Genomic DNA, 20,498 nt, shown 5'->3' on the forward strand with positions numbered 1-20,498 from the left:
TACATTTTTGAGTGTTTTCTCTGGATTCTTCTGGGCATTGAAAAATATGCAACTGTGGTTGAAATTGTATCTTAACACTAGCACCGTCACACCTAAAATCCTGGCATTTTTAAACTGAGTAGTTGATTTTGCAACACAAGCGTTCTTTCTAGTGTTTTCTTAGGATTTGTGTATGCAGTTTCCATATGGCTTGTGTGGTTTGGGAGGTGTCTGGAGGCAGAATGATTTTCAGGTGTTTTTATTTCCTTTTTCTCACAAAAAGGAACTGTGAAGTGACAGTGCTAGTTGTTTGTAAATTTTTCATCATTTGTGTTAGAAATACTTGGATCCTTCTGTCAGGAGATTTTGGAACTTTGCTAAAACAACATCAGTGCATGGAAGCTAAGTGTTCCTAAACTCTAGGAGAAGTGTGACATTTTAGTAGTAGTATTTCTGTTGATTTAAATTTGGATAGAAACATATGTATTGATGTACTCATCAATCAGAGATGACCACAGTGCAGTATGTTTGAAGCTTCCTTTAGGAGTGTGTATCTCTTTACATGCAGTTACTGTTCTGATGAGTAGGTATTTTTGGGGTTTTGTGGTACCAACAGAAAACAACCCAATTTGAGACCAGATAAAGGGCAAGTGGTGATACTTTTGTTGTACCACTTCAGACTGATAACTGTGCTGCAGAGAGCTTTGCAGTATGCCCTGGTGAAAGTGCTGATTGCAACTGCTGCATTTCAGCAATATGTCAAAAGTTTTACCTTTAAGCTCAGTTTAAGTTGCTTCTCTATTTTTAGAAGTTACTTGACTTTTCTTCCATTTGGTCAATGAGAAACTGCAGAGGAAGCTAATATATTTATAAAAAAAAAAAAATACTTGTGGTCACTGAACCAGATGGGTTAATGTGCCGAGCTTGTGGGCAGAAATGTCTTTTGATTCTTTGCTGGTATGCAGAAGGAATAGATCATATGATGTAAACAACCTTCTTTTAAAATAATGTGGGATTCTTTCTTACTTGCTCTCTCATAACTTAAAAACAAAATAATCCAGAATCCTCAACATAAATACTGGAATTGAAACAGATTGAATTGCTACTTTGTGAATCAGCTGCATGGCCCCCTGAACCACTGAGAAAGTGCTCATAGGCTTATTGCATGAGGGTTGCCTGTCATGGAAAAGATAAGGGTGCTTGCTTTCCTTTTGGCCAGAATCAGAAGTGTTATGATGGTAATGACTTGAGTGAAAATTTGCTTGAAGCAAACCTATGAAAAAACCTTCTGCCTTTCCTCCACTGGTGGCAGTGATTTTACTCTACTACCATGTTGCATGTTTTTTAAAATGCCTCTATTTTCCATTATTAAGATTCAATATTAGCTCATTGAAAGAATAATTAAACATCTTGCTCCAGATGATCAGAAAAATACATATTAGGCTACCTACAAGCCTGACTATTTTTTTTCTCATTAGATTTTTAATTAACAAAGGTTGTCTCACCAGGTCTCACTTCTAATACTTAGGGTTTTCATTCAGCTCCAGCACATGGGATGATGGCCTGAAGCTATTTGCTGCTACTGTTTCTAATTGCTGTCTGATTATATGTTTGATAATGTGACGTTCTGTATGTGCTTCCTGCTTTCATCTCCTGATTTCAGAGAGCTGACCTAATTTAACTTTTTTGAAGTGGTCATCCCTATGAAAAGAAGGAATATATCAAATTGAATGTACCTTTGTCCTACAACAAAATACCTGATAAGACTTCCTACCTACTCAGCTTGTGAAGACATGCTGCCTGCTGACCTTGTCTTGCCAGAATAACCTCTCTCTCTCTCTCCTTGAAGCCAAGGTTCATCTGCTCTCTTGTAGCTGGTATATGAGAAATTGCCATGAATCACATGACTGTATTTAGAAATTATATGCATTTCTAGCATTCCACTGCTGGAAGAAAAGCGGAGTGATTAGACTGATGTTTGAACTTGAACTATTACCTTTGGCAATCAGCATCAAATGTTTAAGCAATTTTAAACTAGAAATACTTAGGAATTATGAAAATGAATGCCTAAAATGGATTTGTAACTTAGTTGCTACAGAAAAGCAGTCAGTAAAAGGGTTCTAATTCTGTGACCAAGAAGGTACCGGTGTCTTCCACGTCCTGAGTCTTAGTTTCTTGAATGGCACTAGGGCCTTAGAGCTAGAATTATCATTTTAGAAACTGTTGTCTAAACCAAGTATTTCAGAAAAATAGTACTGACTTATAACAAAGACATCTTCACCCAAGAATTTTGCCTTAATTTTTAGTAAGATATCTCGAGTGGTTTTGAACCTCATTAAAACTGTTGAAGTTGGCAGAAATGCAGTGATGTGAGTGGAAATGGAGGTGCAGTTTGTGCAACAAACTTGCTGCCCAGGAGAGTGGAATGCCCCAGTCCTATGAGGGGTTTCCTCCTTGTGGGGTGGTGTAACTTTTTAATGTTTATGGCAGAATTTTTAATAAATCCAGTTGCCTCATCTAGATTTTAGAGTGGAGGCTTAGTTTATCTTCTAAGATAGAAGGTAAAGTGATGTGCTTACATTTCTGTAATATTTGCATGCGATTGCAAAAGCTGTTCTGAGGTTTGTGGTCTGTGTTTACAGTGCATAATGCATCTTGAGGATAGACTGCAAGAGATGTATCTCAAAAGCAAAATGCTTTCAGAATATCTGCGAGGACATACAAGAGTGCATGTAAAAGAACTAGGAATTGTATTGGGGTGAGTATTGCAGGTTATCAGTCTTAAGCAATGGCAAAAGCTGGGGCAGTTATTTTTCCTTTTCATCTGAGTATTGACAGCTTGTTCTCATAAGCATTTGCTTCATATTTAACACTTCTCTTTCATGTGCCTAATAAGTTGCAAAAATGGGTTCTACTGAGCTATCTCAAAATGAGGAGACATACAGCAACAACAAAATATTTGTCACTTTTAAATCTTCAGAATTAAGAGAATTTTAAATTAAGAGAAGTTTGAATTTTGGTCATTAGGAAGTTATCTAAGTATTCATACACACTCCCTTCTGCTGTGATCTCCTTAATGAGAACTTCATCCTGAAAAGTACTTCCAAATTTTTGGAATGAAAAGGGTGCATTTGAATCTTAAGGAACAAGAGGGTCTCAAAAATCAGGTGTAGAAAAATGAACAGGTGTCCTGTTTAGCAGCTGTCTTCTAATAAGAGTATTTGATTGGCATATAACCTTTAGGGATCTGCCTGCTGACAGCAGAAAAAGGGAAAGAAGTAAATACACTTTCTCAAGATGTTTTTTAGCACTGTAGAATAAATTTAATTTATCTTTTTCTAGACTGTTCAAGATCTCATGCTCAGAAATATAGCTGTAAATAGTGAAACAGTGAAATAAGCACTTTGTGTGTGTGTCCATGTTAAATATATATAAGTATGTACACACATCCTGGCCTCTGAGCAGCTTCGCCTTTGGAAATAATGGGAAACTGACCATTGCACTTGCGAGATGTTCCTTGAACTGTTATTGCATAATAATTAATAATTTCAGCTTTTGGTCATTTTTTTTTTGTAAGAAAGTGCTACTATGTAGTGAGCTGAGTTATATTAAAAACCTGAAATGCATAATCTTCCATAAGCTGATACCAAGTACTTTGTTAAACTGGGCTTATTGGTGTCTGCTCACCGGTAACACTACAAGCTGAGGCTTAGGGTTTAGCAAATACGTAAAAGATCTTTTATTTAAACTACAAAAGATTATATAGCACAGAATGTAATACTGCTTGCTGTCTTTTGATTTAAGTGCTAACATGCTTCCTGGTTTTAAGCATTATTTACCTACCTTTACTGGTAGTACATGATTATTGACAGTAAATGATAATTAAAAATGAACTTAGTAATAGCAAGACCCTTCCAGTTTCTTTCAAGTGGATGAAAAGTATCATCTTGTATTTCTCTTGTGAAAGTGACTGTATATTATTTTAAAGGCTCTCTCTTTTTTTTTAATTTCTAGGATTGAATCCAATGACTTGCCTTTGTTGGCTGCTATAGCAAGTACTCATTCCCCATATGTTGCTCAAATACTCTTATAAATTAAATTCTCAGGATAGTCATTCCCTTAAAGTACAGTTACGAAAATGGGAATGTTGAATGAAGAACAGAGGTGCCAAACACTGGTAAAGGGGAGCACTGATGAAAGCAGGTGATGACTGTACATTCTGCCACCTTCCGATTCTGATTTCAACCGGATGTTTTATCGGAGGACTTCAGTTTACATAACACAAAAGGCATTCAGGTTTTTCTTACAATCTCACTTCTGACTTAAATCAAGAGACTGCATCCTTGCATTTTATTTTTATTCAAAGGACAAATGTTAACACTATATGGCAGACTGGGTGCTGCCACCCAAAACGCTGCTCAGAACCATGAAGTACCAGTTAAAAGAACAAGCGGGTTAGAATGGATTTCGTAATACTATGCTTGTGAGTGTGGTGTGGTGTATGTTTCTTTGCTGGGGAGGAGGAGGAGTAGCTGTTAACTCTGTATATAGCGTTCCTATACAAAAGTGTATTTGGTGGGACGTGATTTTCTTGCAGAACATTCGTGTGGTTTTGTATAGTAGAAGTGATGGGCTCAGAACAAGGAACTTGGATTCAGCAGCCAGATGTCATGTGGGAATGGAGGTGTATGTGAGGTGGATGTGACTTTTCCCTTTAAGGACAAAAGGTTGAGAGCTGTGGCTGCTTCTGTTTTAATGAGAGGCATTCAAATGGGCCCATGGCTACAAGTGGAATGGAATGGACTTCTGGGAGAGGGATTTTGTGGGAAAGCCTTATGGAACTTCTGCTACAAGTTTACATTTGTTGCTGATGCAACTACAGTAACTGTTGATTTGCTGTATGACTGTGGTCCTGGGAACTAAACTTGTCTTGGTGTCATCAAATATTGCTATCTCCAAGGAGCATGAATTTGAAAATCTTCTGAACGATGCCAGTGCTGTGAGCATGTGTCCATGTGCACATACACCAAACAATTGGCACAAACTGAAGACAATCGTATTGGGGAAACACAAGACATCAAACAACCCCCACCAAACCTTTAGTCAAAAGTATTACTTTTTTCCAGCTATGAGTTGTCACTCTGAGTAGAAATAAAAGAGGAATATTGTTTGAAGTAAAATGACATGTGGGGGCAAACCCCAATATTTGATATTACTCTGAATGTTTGCAATTACCCTTTTTGATTCTACAGAAATCTTGAACTATCATCCAGGTGCCTTTCCTTACTAGGTTAACTACTCTGATACCAGAAACTACTTCTCCACTAGTTGATACTGGCCTTTGGTGTTTCTAGAAAGCAAAATAAAATTTTGTACTTCACTGTTTTCACGTGGTTGATTAAAATGAATGTAAAAAATACTTATTTTGCATAAAGCACTGTTAAGCTGGATATGAAACAATGGACCAGACTGAGGAGAGAACAAAGGATCAAAACATTCTTAAATGGAAAACTCAATGTTGGACCATTCCGTTGTGAGCCACTGTGAATACAGTGTCTGAAATTGTCATCTTGCAAGCAAATTTCTGGCAACACAATTGCTTGAAAATAGTGAATTCTAATAAGAAACTCCGGGTCACCAGTCATGAGTTCTCCTTGTTGGTGGTTACAGATTTTTAACACTGAAGGGACACACTTTTATTAAAAGTGTTTTTATTTCGTACTATCTTGATGTTTGGACTTTTCTACAGTAAACTTTCAATTATTTGAAATAATGAAATGTGCTTATTGTGAATTGTTTAAATGTGATGGGGTCTTGATTAACCTTGTGTTGCTTTTTGAGGGAAATAGGTAGACTGGCCTACTGTGAAAAGAGGTTGTTTCCACGTGGAGGGATACTTAATATTCTGATACAACACTTCTAAAGCTGTTCCTTCTATGCTGGTTTTCTGACCTGACATTCCAAATATTTCTTTTATTGCATTTTCATATTTCTCCTTAGTATTCTGTCTAAAAAGGCTAAAATGTTTCAATGGTTCAGGGTTTTTTCTCCTGCTTTATAGCTAAGCAAACTTTTCATATCTTTGGTCTGTGAATTCTGTCTGCTGGAAAGTAAATTTACCTCTGCATATGGCTTTTAGCAGATACCACTTTCTGTTTCACAAGGTTAAAACAAGGAATGAACCATAGAGCAAGTCACATATTCCTAAACTACCCTCTTGATGGAGAATGTGTGTGTGCATGTGTAAGACTATGAAACTGCTTCTCTGAGTGTATATAGAAATCCTCATGTACTTTCTCTATTTCATGTCACTCTTAAATAGTAGCTGACGTCATTAAAAGTCAGTCCATCTCTTTTAAAGTGAGATTTTTATCTGAGCAGACTCTTGACAGTTCTTCAAAGAAATATATGCTAACTTAAAGATGTGCTTTTGTTGTCACAGGGTTTACTAAAGAGGACAGAGATCTGCAGACATTCACTGATTTCAAGATTAATACCATAATCAATAATAGACATGATTTTACCACATCAACTGTTTAAAAAAAAAGAAAATCTGCCTTTGGGCAAGATATCAGTTAACTTTGTGGTGGCATGTGAGCCGATGGTCAAAAGCACTTGAATTTTCTTCAGCCCAGGCTAAAACTTTATAGTTCTTGCTGCTTTCTCTAACATTTTGCTGCTCTTCAGAAATTACACATTGAACTATTTTATTCTCATAGTTTTAGTTTTGGGGGAAAGAAAATTCAAAATGAAAGCTCTTTATTACCTTTAAAAGGCTTTAGACTAATGAAAGCTAATTACATATATCCCCTCCACCAAATGTACTACCTCAGTTGACAGGATTCCACTTTCTAGGGCTTTTTTTTGACTCGAAGTCTTTAACTTGTTTTTGGTAGCATCTTGATGTTTATGTAAATTGGTGTGGCATGACAGGGCAGTAAGTATTTACAGATGTGTTTTTTAGACATTTTTAAGGCATGTTTCTGGTTTTATTTTAATAGGATGAAAAGTGATATGAATGTACAGCTGTGTTGAAAATGGATAATGTAGCTTAATTTTCAAATATTCCAAAGTTGTTTTTATCAGTATTATGTAGGTTTTTTGTAAACTTAAATACATATTTTCTTGGTTAGGTGGGAGTGCACAGTCTTTCCAAAATCCCACATAAATGCAGTTTACACACTGAAATTCAAAGAATGTATGCTGTTTTCAGGCAAGACTAAACATAGGGGAGGAATTAACTGCTAAATTGTAGAATTTAATTGAAATGAATTCTTTAACCCCAAACAATACCAAGATTGGAACATTTTAATTTAAGTGAGGTACACTCTGAACTAGCTATACAACTTTCTTTTGTTCCCAGAAAATCTAATAGGCACTGATTCTGTAATTCACATTTCTGATGGCATCTTCCAGAATTTTAGATTGATTTTCCCCACTCCATATTATAAGCATCTTTACTCTTAAAGTCAAAGCCTCTTTTCAGATGCATCAAATTCTTGTATAGAAGGTTTATGCAAAATGGTCACTTACCCTTCAAGGATAACTTCTACTTCAATTAAAAGGACCCAAATAAAAATCAAGTCCGAAATACTGAATTTAGTCTAGACAATTTCCTTCTTTTTTTTTTTTTTTCTTTTTTAAAAATTTTTTGGTGGGGGGGAGGGGGTGGGAGCTTTGAGGTCAAATGAGGTAATTTGACATACATGGCAAGTTTTCCATAGTAGAAAAATGTGTGTTGCTATTGCATGTTTGGAGAACATAGGCTTTTTTAGGAATGACTGAACACCAATGTCAAACTACGTGTTTTTTTTCTTATAGTTGTTTATGTACACTATCATTTTGGTCAATTTCTTTGCGGCATTTGGTGCAATAAACTTTCTGAAATCAACGTAAGTGGTATTTGGTATCTTCCTTTTTAAAGCTTCTGAAATAGCTGCTGTTGTAGCTGAGGTCTAACAGCACATGGTCTATCAGACGACCCATCAGCAAAGTAAGTAACTGTTACAAGAAGTGTCTAACAGGAAGGCTACACAAAATTTGGAACTTGGTTGGTTATCCTTGGAAGTTTTACCCCACTTACATGTAAACATGTAAGTGCTCTTACAGTGTGAAAAATATGGGCAAAAAATAGTGGAAATGAAGACAGTGACTGTTGGAGTAGGTGGTGCAGAGGTTCCATACACCTCTGTGGCTGGTATTTAGTTCTTTCCATAAGCATTTGAGCTAGCTGAAAAATGTGTTGCTATTAGATAATAAATCCAGTTTCTAAAATTGCCTACTGAGCAAGAGTGAGTGACCCCTCGTGTCTACTAGAGTATGAAATGGTTAGTGCATTTGGTCTGATTTAGTTTCAAATAAAGAGGTTTTTGATTTCTCTCAGATCTTCCATGACCTGACTTTCTATTTAGTATTCTGAATCTTATTGGAAAATCCTTATTTAGAAATAAAACCAGAAAGGAGATGAGATGATCAACTGTATTTGTGCTTCTTTGAGCAAGTCTGAGTTAGTCTGATTTGTAGTATCTAAGCATTTTTTTACTTACAGACTGAAATGTTTGCTTGTTGGTCAGGCTAACAAGGACTGAGGGAAGGAAAAAGCCCAGGAACTTTGGCATCAAGGACTTGATAGTGAGGAGAAAACCCAGTCACCTGACTGCTCCAGTCCCTGATCTTTTTGACACTTGTGAACCATTGGACTATCTTAGTGATTTGTGCAGTTCACCAACCTGTTTTTCCATCCAGGCCTTGTAAGACTCCATGAAACTCCTCTGCTCTGATTTCACTACTTTAAAAAAATTGTAGTTAAGCTGTTGCTCATACCAGCTGGTTGAATTTCTTTTTAAAGGGCACTTACCCAGTCTCTCAGAATCCAAGTGTTCAGGATCGTGGCAGATTAAGAAGAGAGAGGTGCAGAGGCTGGCACACACTGAATAGCCAAGCACTGGGAAGGGGTGGAGACCTGCATTAATGAATACTTACAAGGTATGGCTGAGAGGGTGGCAGGAGAGCTCTTAGAACTGAGAGCTGCAAAGAGGAAAATAATACCTAGATTTGAAAAATCCTCAAACTCTGAAGTCAGATTCTGTGATTTGTTCAGAAGACGTGACTAGAAATAATATGAATGTTTATAGTGAACAAGCAACTGAACTGTTTTCCTGCTTATGTAAGTAGCAAGAACGATCACAGATCTGATGGAGGAGTTCTCCTCATATGTAAAAATGGTTTCAAGGCTACAGCAGTAAACATGAGCTATATTCCAAAGTAACTAAGTCTTGTGCCAAAATTCTGCCAGTCTTTCTCCCTACTTTTCTCTCTATTGGAAAAAGTTATATAGCAAAGCTTTCTGCTGATCATCTGAGCACTGTATCCTTTTTTCTGTACTTACAGCTTTGAAGAGGTCAACCAGTACTGAACATACAAAACAGGATTTTGGATATAAAGGACACGAAGCCAAGTGACAAACCATGAGACTGTGACCTGTGTAAGGCTTCTGATCCCATATAAAATTAGCTTAAGTGGACACATGCTAGTAATCCACATGCTGGAAAATTACTCTTATAATAGTCACAGTCAGTTGTCTGTCTGGCACAATCCCAAAGCTAAAGCAGTTTAAGCAGTATGAGTAGCACTTTGTCTTGAAATCCTAAGGTCAACACATGGCTGAAAGGCTTAGGAGTAACAGTCAAGTACTCAAATATAATCTCATAAACTGGATTTTTTTTTTTCCATTTGGAGCTACAAAAGATTCCACTGTGATCTGACAAAATGATGTATGAGAGAGAACAGACTTCCGTGAGGAATGAGTTTCTCACCAAGGAATAAATTCCCCTCTCCTGTGAACAGAGAAATGGTCATGGGTGTGGAAATACAGAGTCATGCTTAGGTCTGCTTGAGATCTTACCAGGGGTGGGTTTGTTCTGATAAGAGCGAGTGCCATAGTGTCAAGGGCTGGGGTATTTTGGCTCACAAAAATTTTTTGCCTTGTGTTGGATTGAATTCCAACCCTGCATATAACAAAATTGTTTCAAATATGTCTGTAATGTTACTATTTTAGCTCTCTTTTGCTACCTCATCTCTTTTTCCCTAGGCAAAATGAGCCTGAGTAGTTTTCTTTTCTGTGTGTCATGTAGATGTTAGAATTTTTCATTTTCTACATCACTTTTTGGGTGGGTTTTTTTTTGTTTGTTTTTTTTTTAAGATCTGCACAAGTCCTGTTAACCTCAAAATGGACAAATCTAAAACTGTTCACTTTAGCTTTGAAAAATATAGGGGAATGTATTTTGTTGAACTAGTTCTGTCATTCTGTACAACACACAACTTTTTTCACCTTGCTTTCAGATCAGTTGTGTTTCAATGTGAAATTAAAAATCACATTTCCAAACCATTCCATCAGCTCCTCCTGCTCTCTTTAAGGGACTGACTCATGTAAGGATGCCGCAGTCATAGTGCAAGTGCTTTAATTCTGTAAAGGTTTGTTTCTAATAGAGAAATTATACCTTAACTTTTGATTTGGGGAACAGAGGTTCCTGGGCTGCCTGTACCATTGCAGCCTGTTCCCATGTGGGTGAGAAGAGCCTAGTTCTGCATTGTGGTCTTGTTGGTCAGGAATGTTGGGAGTAGGCTGCCTGATGGGGGGATAAAACAAAAATGGAATTAGGTCTGAGAGAAAGCTAACTTTTTTCCTTTGCCCTTTTGTTACTGCAATTACGCTTCCGGCAGTCTCCTGTCACAGTCTGATGTCCCTAATGTGGAAAGGGTCACTGAACCCTGAGGCTTGTTGAGCAGGGTTCTCTGGATGCTGACCTGCTGCCATTGCCAAAGCCATGGACTGAGCTGTGCCAGTACAGCTGGGACAACCACCGGTGTTCCAGGTGAGTTTGTCAGGCCTCTGGTATTTAAACCATTTGTGTTACACCGAGTCACGGCTGCACCCTAAAGATAGACAGCTGCCTCTGGTTTGCTGTGTGCCATTTTCTTCCCACAAGAATGCAGTAGTCTCTCCTGTTGCTCAGGAGTGGGTAAACACCACGAGTAAGAGATGCAAAGCCCATTTGTAATGTTGCTAAATAAATTCTGAGTCTCTCAGGTAATTTGTTGGCTGCTGGGAGTGGCTGCAGGAGTAGCAGAGCATTATTAAATGTTTGAATTAAATAAGCTCTGGTGGCTTTCCAAGTGCAAGTGCTGATGCTCTTGATATAAAGGCAAGCCGGTAATTAGAGAATGCTGTTCTTGTCTTCACAAGGCTTCCTGTCTTGAGCCTTGTGATGTTTGGACTGTATTGCTGCAAAGGACCTACATAATATAACCACCTCATCCCTGGATCATACTAAACTTTACAGGGGAGCTGGCTTTCCTCCACCCTGCCTTGCTTCACTTCAAATTAGTATTCTCTCTTTTCTTCTAAATATATAAAGCTTTTTTGGCATGTCTATTTTTGTGGCCAGCAACTGCTCTGCCAGCCCTAAAAAAAAAACTGGTATGGACTTTGAGATTTGTGCTGAGATTTTAGATCTTGGTTTAGTTGGAGAGCTAAGATCTGAATGGTCCCACCCAGGAGGCAAAGCTCTTGAAGGAGAGCTCCATGGGAATTGCTGTCCCACTGAATCCAAGTAGCAATCTGCACCTGCAGTTCGTCTCACTGCGTGTTGCTGAGTGTTGCTAAGTGCCATTCTTTTCTTAACAATTGGGGACTGTGCTAAAAAGAACAAAGATGTTAATGGTCTGGGGTGAAGTCACTGCAGCACCAGCTTGCCCTTTGCTGTGTGACAATTCCAATAGTTTGATGGTGATTGGCTGCCAAAGTGCACACTGCTGCCCTTCTTTGAGCTGTGATGCAGAGCTGGGTTGCATTGTAGCTGAGGTTGAAGTATGACTGTGAACTTTACAGCCTGCTGGACTTGCTCAAATTAAATGCAGTTTTATGTAGTCTGTGATGATGTATAGCACAGAGCATCCTGGTAGCACAGCTTAGTGTAGCACAGTGCTTTGCAGTAGCAGTGAGATCATCTCTGGATGTGCTAAACCTGTTTCTACTCATTCTGTAACATCTTTATCTCAGTACCGTGCTGGGTTAACCACACTGATTAACCATTCCTAATTCTTGACTAAGCTTGACTGGTGGCAGGTTGGGAATTTTCACCCTCTGTCTGTGGCTCATCATTAAATCAGCTCCTGCTTGTTTTCTCAGCATTCTGGTAATTACCACTGTTCATTACAGAAGGATGGGGCAATTGGCCAAAGGTACGCAGGGATACTGTGTCAAAGGTTAGCATCTGATCTTCTGAGTCCTCAGATAATGACTTCATCATCAAACAGTCCTACTGGCCAGGCTGGGCTGGGGGCATCATACACCTCCCTTTTCCCTTCCTGGCAATTGCTTTAAAGAGTCAGAGACACCCTGTCTGGCATTTAGTCATGTCTTTTGTCAAATTTAAAAAGAGAATATGTGTGCCTGTTCTTATACATTGAGTACAATTACAATTCTGCCTGTAAGGTCTAGCTAAAGTATCTGCCACGTGGATGCTGCCAAGCAAATGTATTTTGCTTTTCTGAACACCTGCTTCTTTGCTGTTATGCATCTTTATTTTTGCTTTAGATGCATGACTTATGTGGGAAAAAGTAACTCATGACAAGCAGCTGAGCAACACTTAAGGAGACATAGCAGGAGTCAGTAATCACCCAAGGGAAGTGCTAGTTTTCAGAAAAATAAAAGCAGAAGTGAAAGATCAAAGTATCTGAGTGAATTCCTTGTTTGAGGCAGTGGGAAGGTGTTACAGGCAAGCCTGTGGCTCATACAAGATGTTAACTTACTGCTTCACAGAAACAGCCACTTTTTACACATTGGCATGAAGGTATCTGTGATGATGCTGTGCTGTGGCAATGCAGCATGTTTATATCTGCCCATTTTAATATAGAGAACAGTGATAAAATGCAGTTTTTCATGGAATTAGGCATATGGGCTGAAATACTGCCGCCAGTGTTATGGCTTTAAACTATGTGAAAGGATAGGGGCAGGAGGCAGTATAAAAATAAGCAAAAATGCAAAAATATGGGTCATAAATGCTGTTTGACTCTGTACCACTGTCTGAGTTCCTGATTCAGTCTTGGTGCTGCTTGTTTTAACCCATGTGGTGCGAATCCAAAGATAAAAAGCAACCGTGACCAGACAAGATGTGACTGTCATTCTCTAAGGGGATAAATTGCCATGGCAATCCTGGCTGTTGCTGCTGGGAAGATGGTTGATTTTGGCCAGCTGCTGGGTAGCTGGAGATGGTGAATCCCCTTGGGGATAAGGTGCCTTTTGGATAATTAGACAAGCATGCAAACTGTCTCAAAACAAAGGCCATTAAATTATTTCTTCCTGCTGCTTGAGATGAAGTAATGGCTCTTGTAAAAATGAATGCCTGAGAGGCACCACCGGTTTCTGAAGGATAGCAAATGTCAAACCCAGTTGGAGCCTCAATTTTTCCCCCATGTCAAGGGGAAGGAATGCAAGGTTTGACAGCAAGAGAAAGAGAAGGCTGGGTGCTGGCTATAGGAATAGTATTTATAGAATCCCAGAATAGTTTGGGTTGGAAGGGCCTGTAAGAGGTCTTGTAGTTCAATCCTTCCCTGCCATGGGCAGAGATATCTTCAGCTAGATCAGGTTGCTCAGAGCCTCGCCCAGCCAATAAACAGTATTTGATCTTTGTGCTCATGATGGGGATGGGGTTGGAGCACTCAGCTGTCACCCAGTGCAGGTGCTCCTGCCAGCACAAGGAAGTGGCTGTAGCAGGTAAGGCAGCAACCGGTCTGCCCCTTTCACTGGAGTCTGCTTAAAGCAGTGATGAAATGGGAATCTGGGGCAGTGAGTTTCACCTTAGTTAAGGCTGTCTGCCGCTGATCCCTTGTGTTTGCTGGTGGAGATATGCCCTTACCCACCTGCTTGCAGTAGGGGTCAGATGAGAGCTGCTACTGTGATGCCTTGGGAATCCATAGCCAGGTGTAAGGATGAGAAGGAGGAGCAGGACTCTCCTTTCCAGCATGGCCTCCCCATTTCAGCGTAGCTGTAACAGGAAAACTGCCCCCTGAAGGGCTGGTGAAGTACCGGAGCTACAGCTGGCTGTAATACCAAAGTGTGTTTTGTAGGACCACTGCCAATCATGCTCCTTTTCCCCAGCTGCAGTTAGTGTAAAAGATGGTTTCAGGTTGCTTGCCTAGCTCTAGATTGGCATCAAATAGCTCAGCTTTGCAAACTGCATTTGCTGTTCATGATGTGTTTATTGGACCCAATTGTTATTCTGCCAGAGACTAAGGTAACCTATGGAAATATATCCTAATTTCTCCCTTCCTCACCACAGAAGCACCCTGTGAGGGTAGCTGTCATTATTTCTGACCTTAATACCATGCTAGGAAGAGGAGTAACTCCTGGAAAATGGCAGGATGTATTCGTTCTGTTTCCATTATTTTCACTCTGCTCCCTGGCCATTACAGATCATCGTCAGGGACGTGGGGCTGGCAGTGGCCGTCAGCAGGAGCAGGAACCGCTTCATCCAAGTATCTCCCACAGCTGTGAAAGCTGCAGAAGGGCATTGTGTAGCTCTTTTTCCTTCCAGAGTGGAGTCTCTGTTCTGTGTGAATTATGAGCACAATTGTCAGTGCTCTGAGCACCGGCAAGGGAAGCTGCTGATAAATGAGGTGCAGTAGCAGCAGCTGCAAAATCGCTGTCCTGCTGGCTGGGGAAAGGCAAAGTCATCAGAGAATTAAGATGAACTGCTAAGCATATTTTGCACTCAGAAGGCAGTTCCATAGGAATTAAAAGGAAAACACTGCCATATAGAAGTTTTTCCAACTTCTGCTGGAGCTACAGCTGTTGCTCTTCAGGCCTAGTATTCCTTCATGCAATGAACTCTCCCCACACAGCTTCTTCAAATAGGATCAAAAGGGTCAGCTGGAAAAATCTATAAAGAGGTGGAACAATTCAAAGAAGAATGCAGAGGCATAGAGCAATGACTGCTTGGAAATCAAGGTCAAATCTTGCCTTAATAGCTGAGTACACCCAGGAGTTCAGATGTCTTAAATCAGCCCCTAATGATCATGGCTGGGTAGAAGACAAGAAGCCACATGTCTTTTTAAACTGCTGTCTTGTACATGGAAATGTGGCTGTGTGCCACCAACAGAGAGTAAGAAAATGCTGTCTTCCTCTTTCAAAGCTTTTCTTTTTGCTCTCATGAGATTGAGATTTTACACTAGCCATCCTATAAAAAAGAAGTCAGTAGGGAACACTAAAGTATTAGTAACCACTTGAGCTGTGCTGTGTTGGCACATTGGAGTGCCACTGGTACTTGGTCATCCTGTCGATGTAGAAAAAAATTATATTGGCGATATCAATGTCAAATTTGTATTTCAAACTTCTACTTCAGTGTGACTTTTCTCAGTTATTTTGGTCACATTTCTACAGTTAAAGACTTGTGACTGTTGATACCTTTTGCAGTGTATTATTTCAGTTATATGTGAAGTGTAGCAAATCTTTAGTTTCTGTGATTTACTTTGCAGCTAGCTTCCCTCACCCAAGGGAACTGGAAGCTACTAAAACTGTGCCTTTTAACCAGCAGAAGGAATAGAGCTGCCTTCTGCCTTTCACTTCTGCTGGCATCCAATGCTTTCTGGTGCAGTAAAAATGCAATTTAAAAATACCTGTAGACCAGCTACACAGATGAACTTTGAAACACTACACCTTTGAAGTGAAAGCAGTTTTTACTATAGGTCTTGACACTGCCATCCTCAGAAATGGCATAAAGAACCTGGCAGAAGTCTGTTTTGCTGAGCAGCTGACTTCTTTCTGGTCAACATAAAGTAGACCTAAGTAGAGCTTTAAGACTAATTCTCTGTGCATTTCTCACTTGAGGTCATGAGCAGAACGTGAACCCTCAGGCTCTGAAATCAAAAGATGGATCTCTTCTAAACCAGCTCTTCTGAGGAGCCAGCCACAGCCTCTGTGCAGGTAGGATACAGTTTTCTCCCATGAGTCGAGTTGGTGACTGCAGGGCTGCAGCAGAGCTCTAGGCTTAGGCTTGGCCTTTCTGTCTCAGATCTAGTACCTGGCCTGCAGCATTTTCTTTTCCCCCCAAATAAATCCCCCTTTCTTGCATGGGCAGCAGTGCTCTCTTGGCACAGGGGAAGGCAGACAAGTGCAGGCCAGCGGGTGGTGACTGTCAGGGACACGTGAGCAGAGATTTACTCCTTTAACTTGACAGGTCTAGGCTCTTTCACCATCTCTGTCTGCCCAGGGATTGTGAAACTTCTTAGCACACTGCAAAGTGCCTCAACCATAGTAATTTCTCTTCCCCAAAGGTATAATGAGGTGAAAAGCTGGCCCCTCAGCCAGTGGTTCAGTACAGCCTCCACGTACAGAGTATGTGGCTGATTCATTTCTCTTTCACAAGACTGCCCGTGCTGTGGTACAAAACAGTGTTATTCCCAGGGGCTGGGCTCGCTGAGGTTAAATATGTGCCTTCCTTTATCAAACTGTTTTCTGCAATTTCTGCATGTTTCACAAGTGAGTTGAGTTACTGGTGAGTAAAATTTACAACCAGAAACCTCAGGCCCTTTAGAAAACCAAAGAAGAGTTGGAAGGAACTACGTGTGTTTCAAAAATTAATTTTTAGGTGTTCTGACATGCAAGTGTAACCAATGATGGTGACAATGACTCTTTTTTTTTAAAAAATAAACTCTTTGCAGCTGAAAAATGTGATCATTCCAAGAAAACAAGACAGCTTAACCTGCAGAAAAGCTTAATCTGCCGCCAGCAGTTTGGCTGTTCCATAAACTCCCTTGGCTAACAGGCTGTATTTGTACTGTCTTACTCTGTGACAAATGTGCTTGGTGCCACAGTGATGTCACAAGCCCGAGCCAATGGTGCTTATGGCTTCCAGCTGGGCTGCTGAGTGCTAGGAATACCACAAGCCAAGCAGATCCCAGGTTTGGTGGAAGCAGCGTCCAAAACCTACCTCATCTCTAATGCCTCCTGTCCCAAATCCATTATTAGTCAGGGAAACGTTGACCTTGTCTGCTGTACCTCAAGCACAGCAGCCTTCTGGTCATTTTTCTGAGCTGACTGCTGCAGTTGGCTCACCTCAGGTAGACTTTCTTTAGGGAGTCAGATAATAGTTGGTGTTCACTATTGCAGTTGAAGTCTGTGTTACTGGAGAAGGTCTGATGTGACACTGGCTAGGAGCTAGGGGCCAAATTCTGGAGGAATTCTTGTTCTGATGAGAGGAGAAACCCCAGGGAGATGTTTAATCACTGCAGATTGAGTGATACTAATGGTGAAGGTTTTTATCCTTTGTGTTAACATTGACATGTTGTGCTGTGCAAAGTGCACTGATCAAATTACTCTGTTGTCTGACTGGCCAGAATTCTCTCTTTGCTAACCCTCCTCTGTCTATGGTGTTTTTTTCCCTCATGTTCATTTTGGCATATCTGATATTACGTGGCCATTTTTCCCAGGCAGGTACCTGGCCATGTTTGTCAAGTTTTTGGAAGGCCACAAACAGATTTCCATTTACCCTCTCAGAAGGGAAACTGCTGAGACAAGATCTTTCAGGAATGTAAATGACTCCCTTTGTCTATGCTACAAATGAAGAAACAGAAATAAATGTCACTCATGGGAGGCTCCTTTGGAGACTTTTCATGTCCAGCACTATCATTTTGGTTCATGTATTCCAAGCCAAAGTTTTCATACCTGAATTAGGAAATTATGGATTTAACTGATGAATGCATGCATGTATTTTCAACAAATCACTTGTGTGTTAGAGGTTCATCTGCAGTGCAAGGTTTGGGGATCACCGGAGTGCTTCTTCCTGGTCTGGAGACTGGACTGGAAGGCAGCAGGGGACTGACAGTAAAACCTCGTTTTTCAGGCTGCTTGATGTGAAGAGGGCAGCGTGCCCTGTGACCTGGCTGTGACAGGGTGTGCAGGGGAGCAGAGCTCAGCGTGGGTGTTTGCATGCGTGAGTTTTCAAGAATTATGGCTCTTCCCTTGGGGAGAATGCTCTTTGCTCACCTTTTTCACCTCAGAGGGAATAATTACCAATGTTTGTGGGTTTTCTTTGTTTGAGGTAGGTAATATGCAAACCATGGTGGCACATCCAGGCTGCTCTTTCAGAAAAATTTGCTTGAATTTAATGTTGATGAAAATCTAATGTTCCAACTTTGAGTCAATGCATCATGTGTCAGGCTTTCAGCAGCATTAAGTTGCCAATACCTATAATAAAATCCTTATCCATCTGGCTATCCTTAGCCATAAAAAACAACAGGAAAATCTCAGCTACCATCCAACTCTAAACCTGTTCTCTTACTGAACCAATCTGGTTGTATCATATGCCATTTAAAAGCTCGTATCAATAACAGAGGCATAATCACTTCTTTTGTTTGAATATTTTTCCACTTAGTGCTTTTCTCTCAAAATTTGCCTTGAGAAAGAGAGCATCTATTATGATTTTTCCCAAGTTGCGTGGATAATTGATGTTTAAGATGTTCATAAGCAAAAAAAAAAAAAAAGCAGAAAAAATAAAAAGCCTGTATGTAACTGATAGGACAAAGACTTTGTATCCACATATCCACACAGCAGTTGTTCTGTAAGGGGACCAGAATTTCTAGGTTGACAACTCTGTTGATTGTTTGCACTCCTCTTGTACTTTGCCTAGCACTCAAATCTAATTGTCTTTTAATACTGCTACAGTAGAGATATTTTATTACATTGAAAACAAAATTAAATTAAAAATAAGGTTTTAAAGAAAGCAGCATTTAAAGGCAGAATATGAGGCAAATGAGAAAAAATATTTTTCTTTGTTGGGTTTTGTAGCTGTTAGCTACGCAGAAGAGACATGTTGAGGCTCAAGAGATGTCTCTTCATTGCCAAATTCTGAAACAAAGTGAGAGAAGACTGATTAGAAACCTCTTCAGTTCTCATTTCTACCTCTCCAGCTTCTGCCTTGCTGCCTTTTTCTCCATCCTCTGCTCCTGCTTTTGGTTTTGGGCTCTTCTACTCTCATCTTTTTCCATGATGGTCACCTTCTCATCCTCAGACCTGTTCTGTCTTTTGCCTGTTCAAAGGACGTGGAGCACATACAGAACTGGGAATATTCACTGAACTTAGGTGACAAATTCTTATAGATTGCTTCTGAGCATGATGAACCACGTGTCCCAAGCTGTAGGGCTTGGTCAGTTGGAAACTCTAAAAGCCCAACCACCCTGTGATGGCACACTCAAGGAATTTCAGGTGTCCTTGATGGAGTTTCTAGGTGTGGCAGCTGGCAAAACCCATTCCTTCTACTTGTTTTTTGTAATACAGAGAAGGAAGCATACTTTCACATGCCCCAGTTTCTGAGATAAAAATGATCCATTAAAGGTGAATATTTAAAAAATCAGACTACCCATGCATCAAATTTAATGGAGGGGGTTTTTTTTGAAAACACACATTTTTTAAAAATAGTTCCTTTAAAAGTAATCATAATTACAGGTGCTTCTTAGTAGTAATATTGAAATACAGAAACCTGACTTCTTTTAAATATCATGCAGGACAAAAAAACCCAGAAGAATTCATATCACAGGCTGTATTTCTCCCCATCTACCTGGACTGATGAGAATTCTTTTCCTTTTTTTTTTTTTTTTGCTTGGACAACATTTTAAAAAGACAAAAAATTCAGCCAATACAATCAGCAAAATTCTTCCCCTTCATTAACTAAGTGCCCAAGAGACAAATGGACAAAAATGTAGGTTCCTGTATTCAAGGGGAGGTAGCAGATTAAATGATGCAATTAATTTACCCCTGGGCTAAAAGCAAATTTTCTCTTAGCATAGAAGTCACCCTTCAGATAGACTGGAATCTTTACAGAGTACAGGCTAAAATGATGGGGAATAGCTCTTAGAGCCGTGGGCGAGATCATGCAGAAGTGGTGTATATCTATGGTGATGTTCTTCTCTCTGTCACCGGGCTCCAGGGGCTGCAGTCATTCAGGTGGGGAGGAGAAACTCTCTGAAATGCTGGGTTGTCTTTAAGAGTTTGAAGTTTAGTATGGACTAGCTGACTTCTAATTAAATGCCGCGGAATGTTGTGCACAATTAGGTAAACTGCTAAAAGTCATAATTGCAATGATCATTGTTTTTCCCAAGGAGACTCCTAACAGTACATTTCCCATATGTTATCCACTTTAGGGGACTGTATGTCTTATTTCACATGTGCCTCATTTTAAATATTCAGTACTATGTATTTTTCATTTATAGCCAAATATTTCAGCATCTGAGAAGGTAGGTAAATACTGTTTGCCTCATTTTTGTAGCCAAGGCAGCTAGGGAATGGAGAAGTCAAAGGTTTGTTATATGATATATTGGCATTTAAGTAAATGACTAGCAGTCTCCTCAAAACTGAATGCATGACCTTTTGTGAAATGGCATTCTTTTATTGAACAAATGTGTTTTTAATGTATTCTGTTATAGCTGCTTGCTGTTGTGATTATACAAAATTGAATTGCCTT

General features: G+C 39.7%; 1 protein-coding gene across 2 annotated transcripts in view; it reads left to right on the plus strand.

Moving 5' to 3' along the window:
• FNIP2 (folliculin interacting protein 2) overlaps positions 1-7,870 on the plus strand; it is a 33,482-nt gene extending 25,612 nt beyond the window's left edge. For both annotated transcript variants that reach the window (XM_039700036.1, XM_039700037.1), the window contains 2 exons: positions 2,622-2,737; positions 3,994-7,870. In XM_039700036.1, coding sequence (XP_039555970.1) covers positions 2,622-2,737; positions 3,994-4,072 — 195 coding nt within the window. In that variant the 3' untranslated portion in view covers positions 4,073-7,870. The remainder of the gene's footprint in view (positions 1-2,621; positions 2,738-3,993) is intronic.
• Positions 7,871-20,498: the final 12,628 nt, after the last annotated feature.

This window comes from Passer montanus, unplaced genomic scaffold (genome assembly GCF_014805655.1).
Source record: "Passer montanus isolate IOZ18808 unplaced genomic scaffold, ASM1480565v1 scaffold14, whole genome shotgun sequence".
NCBI lineage: Eukaryota > Metazoa > Chordata > Aves > Passeriformes > Passeridae > Passer > Passer montanus.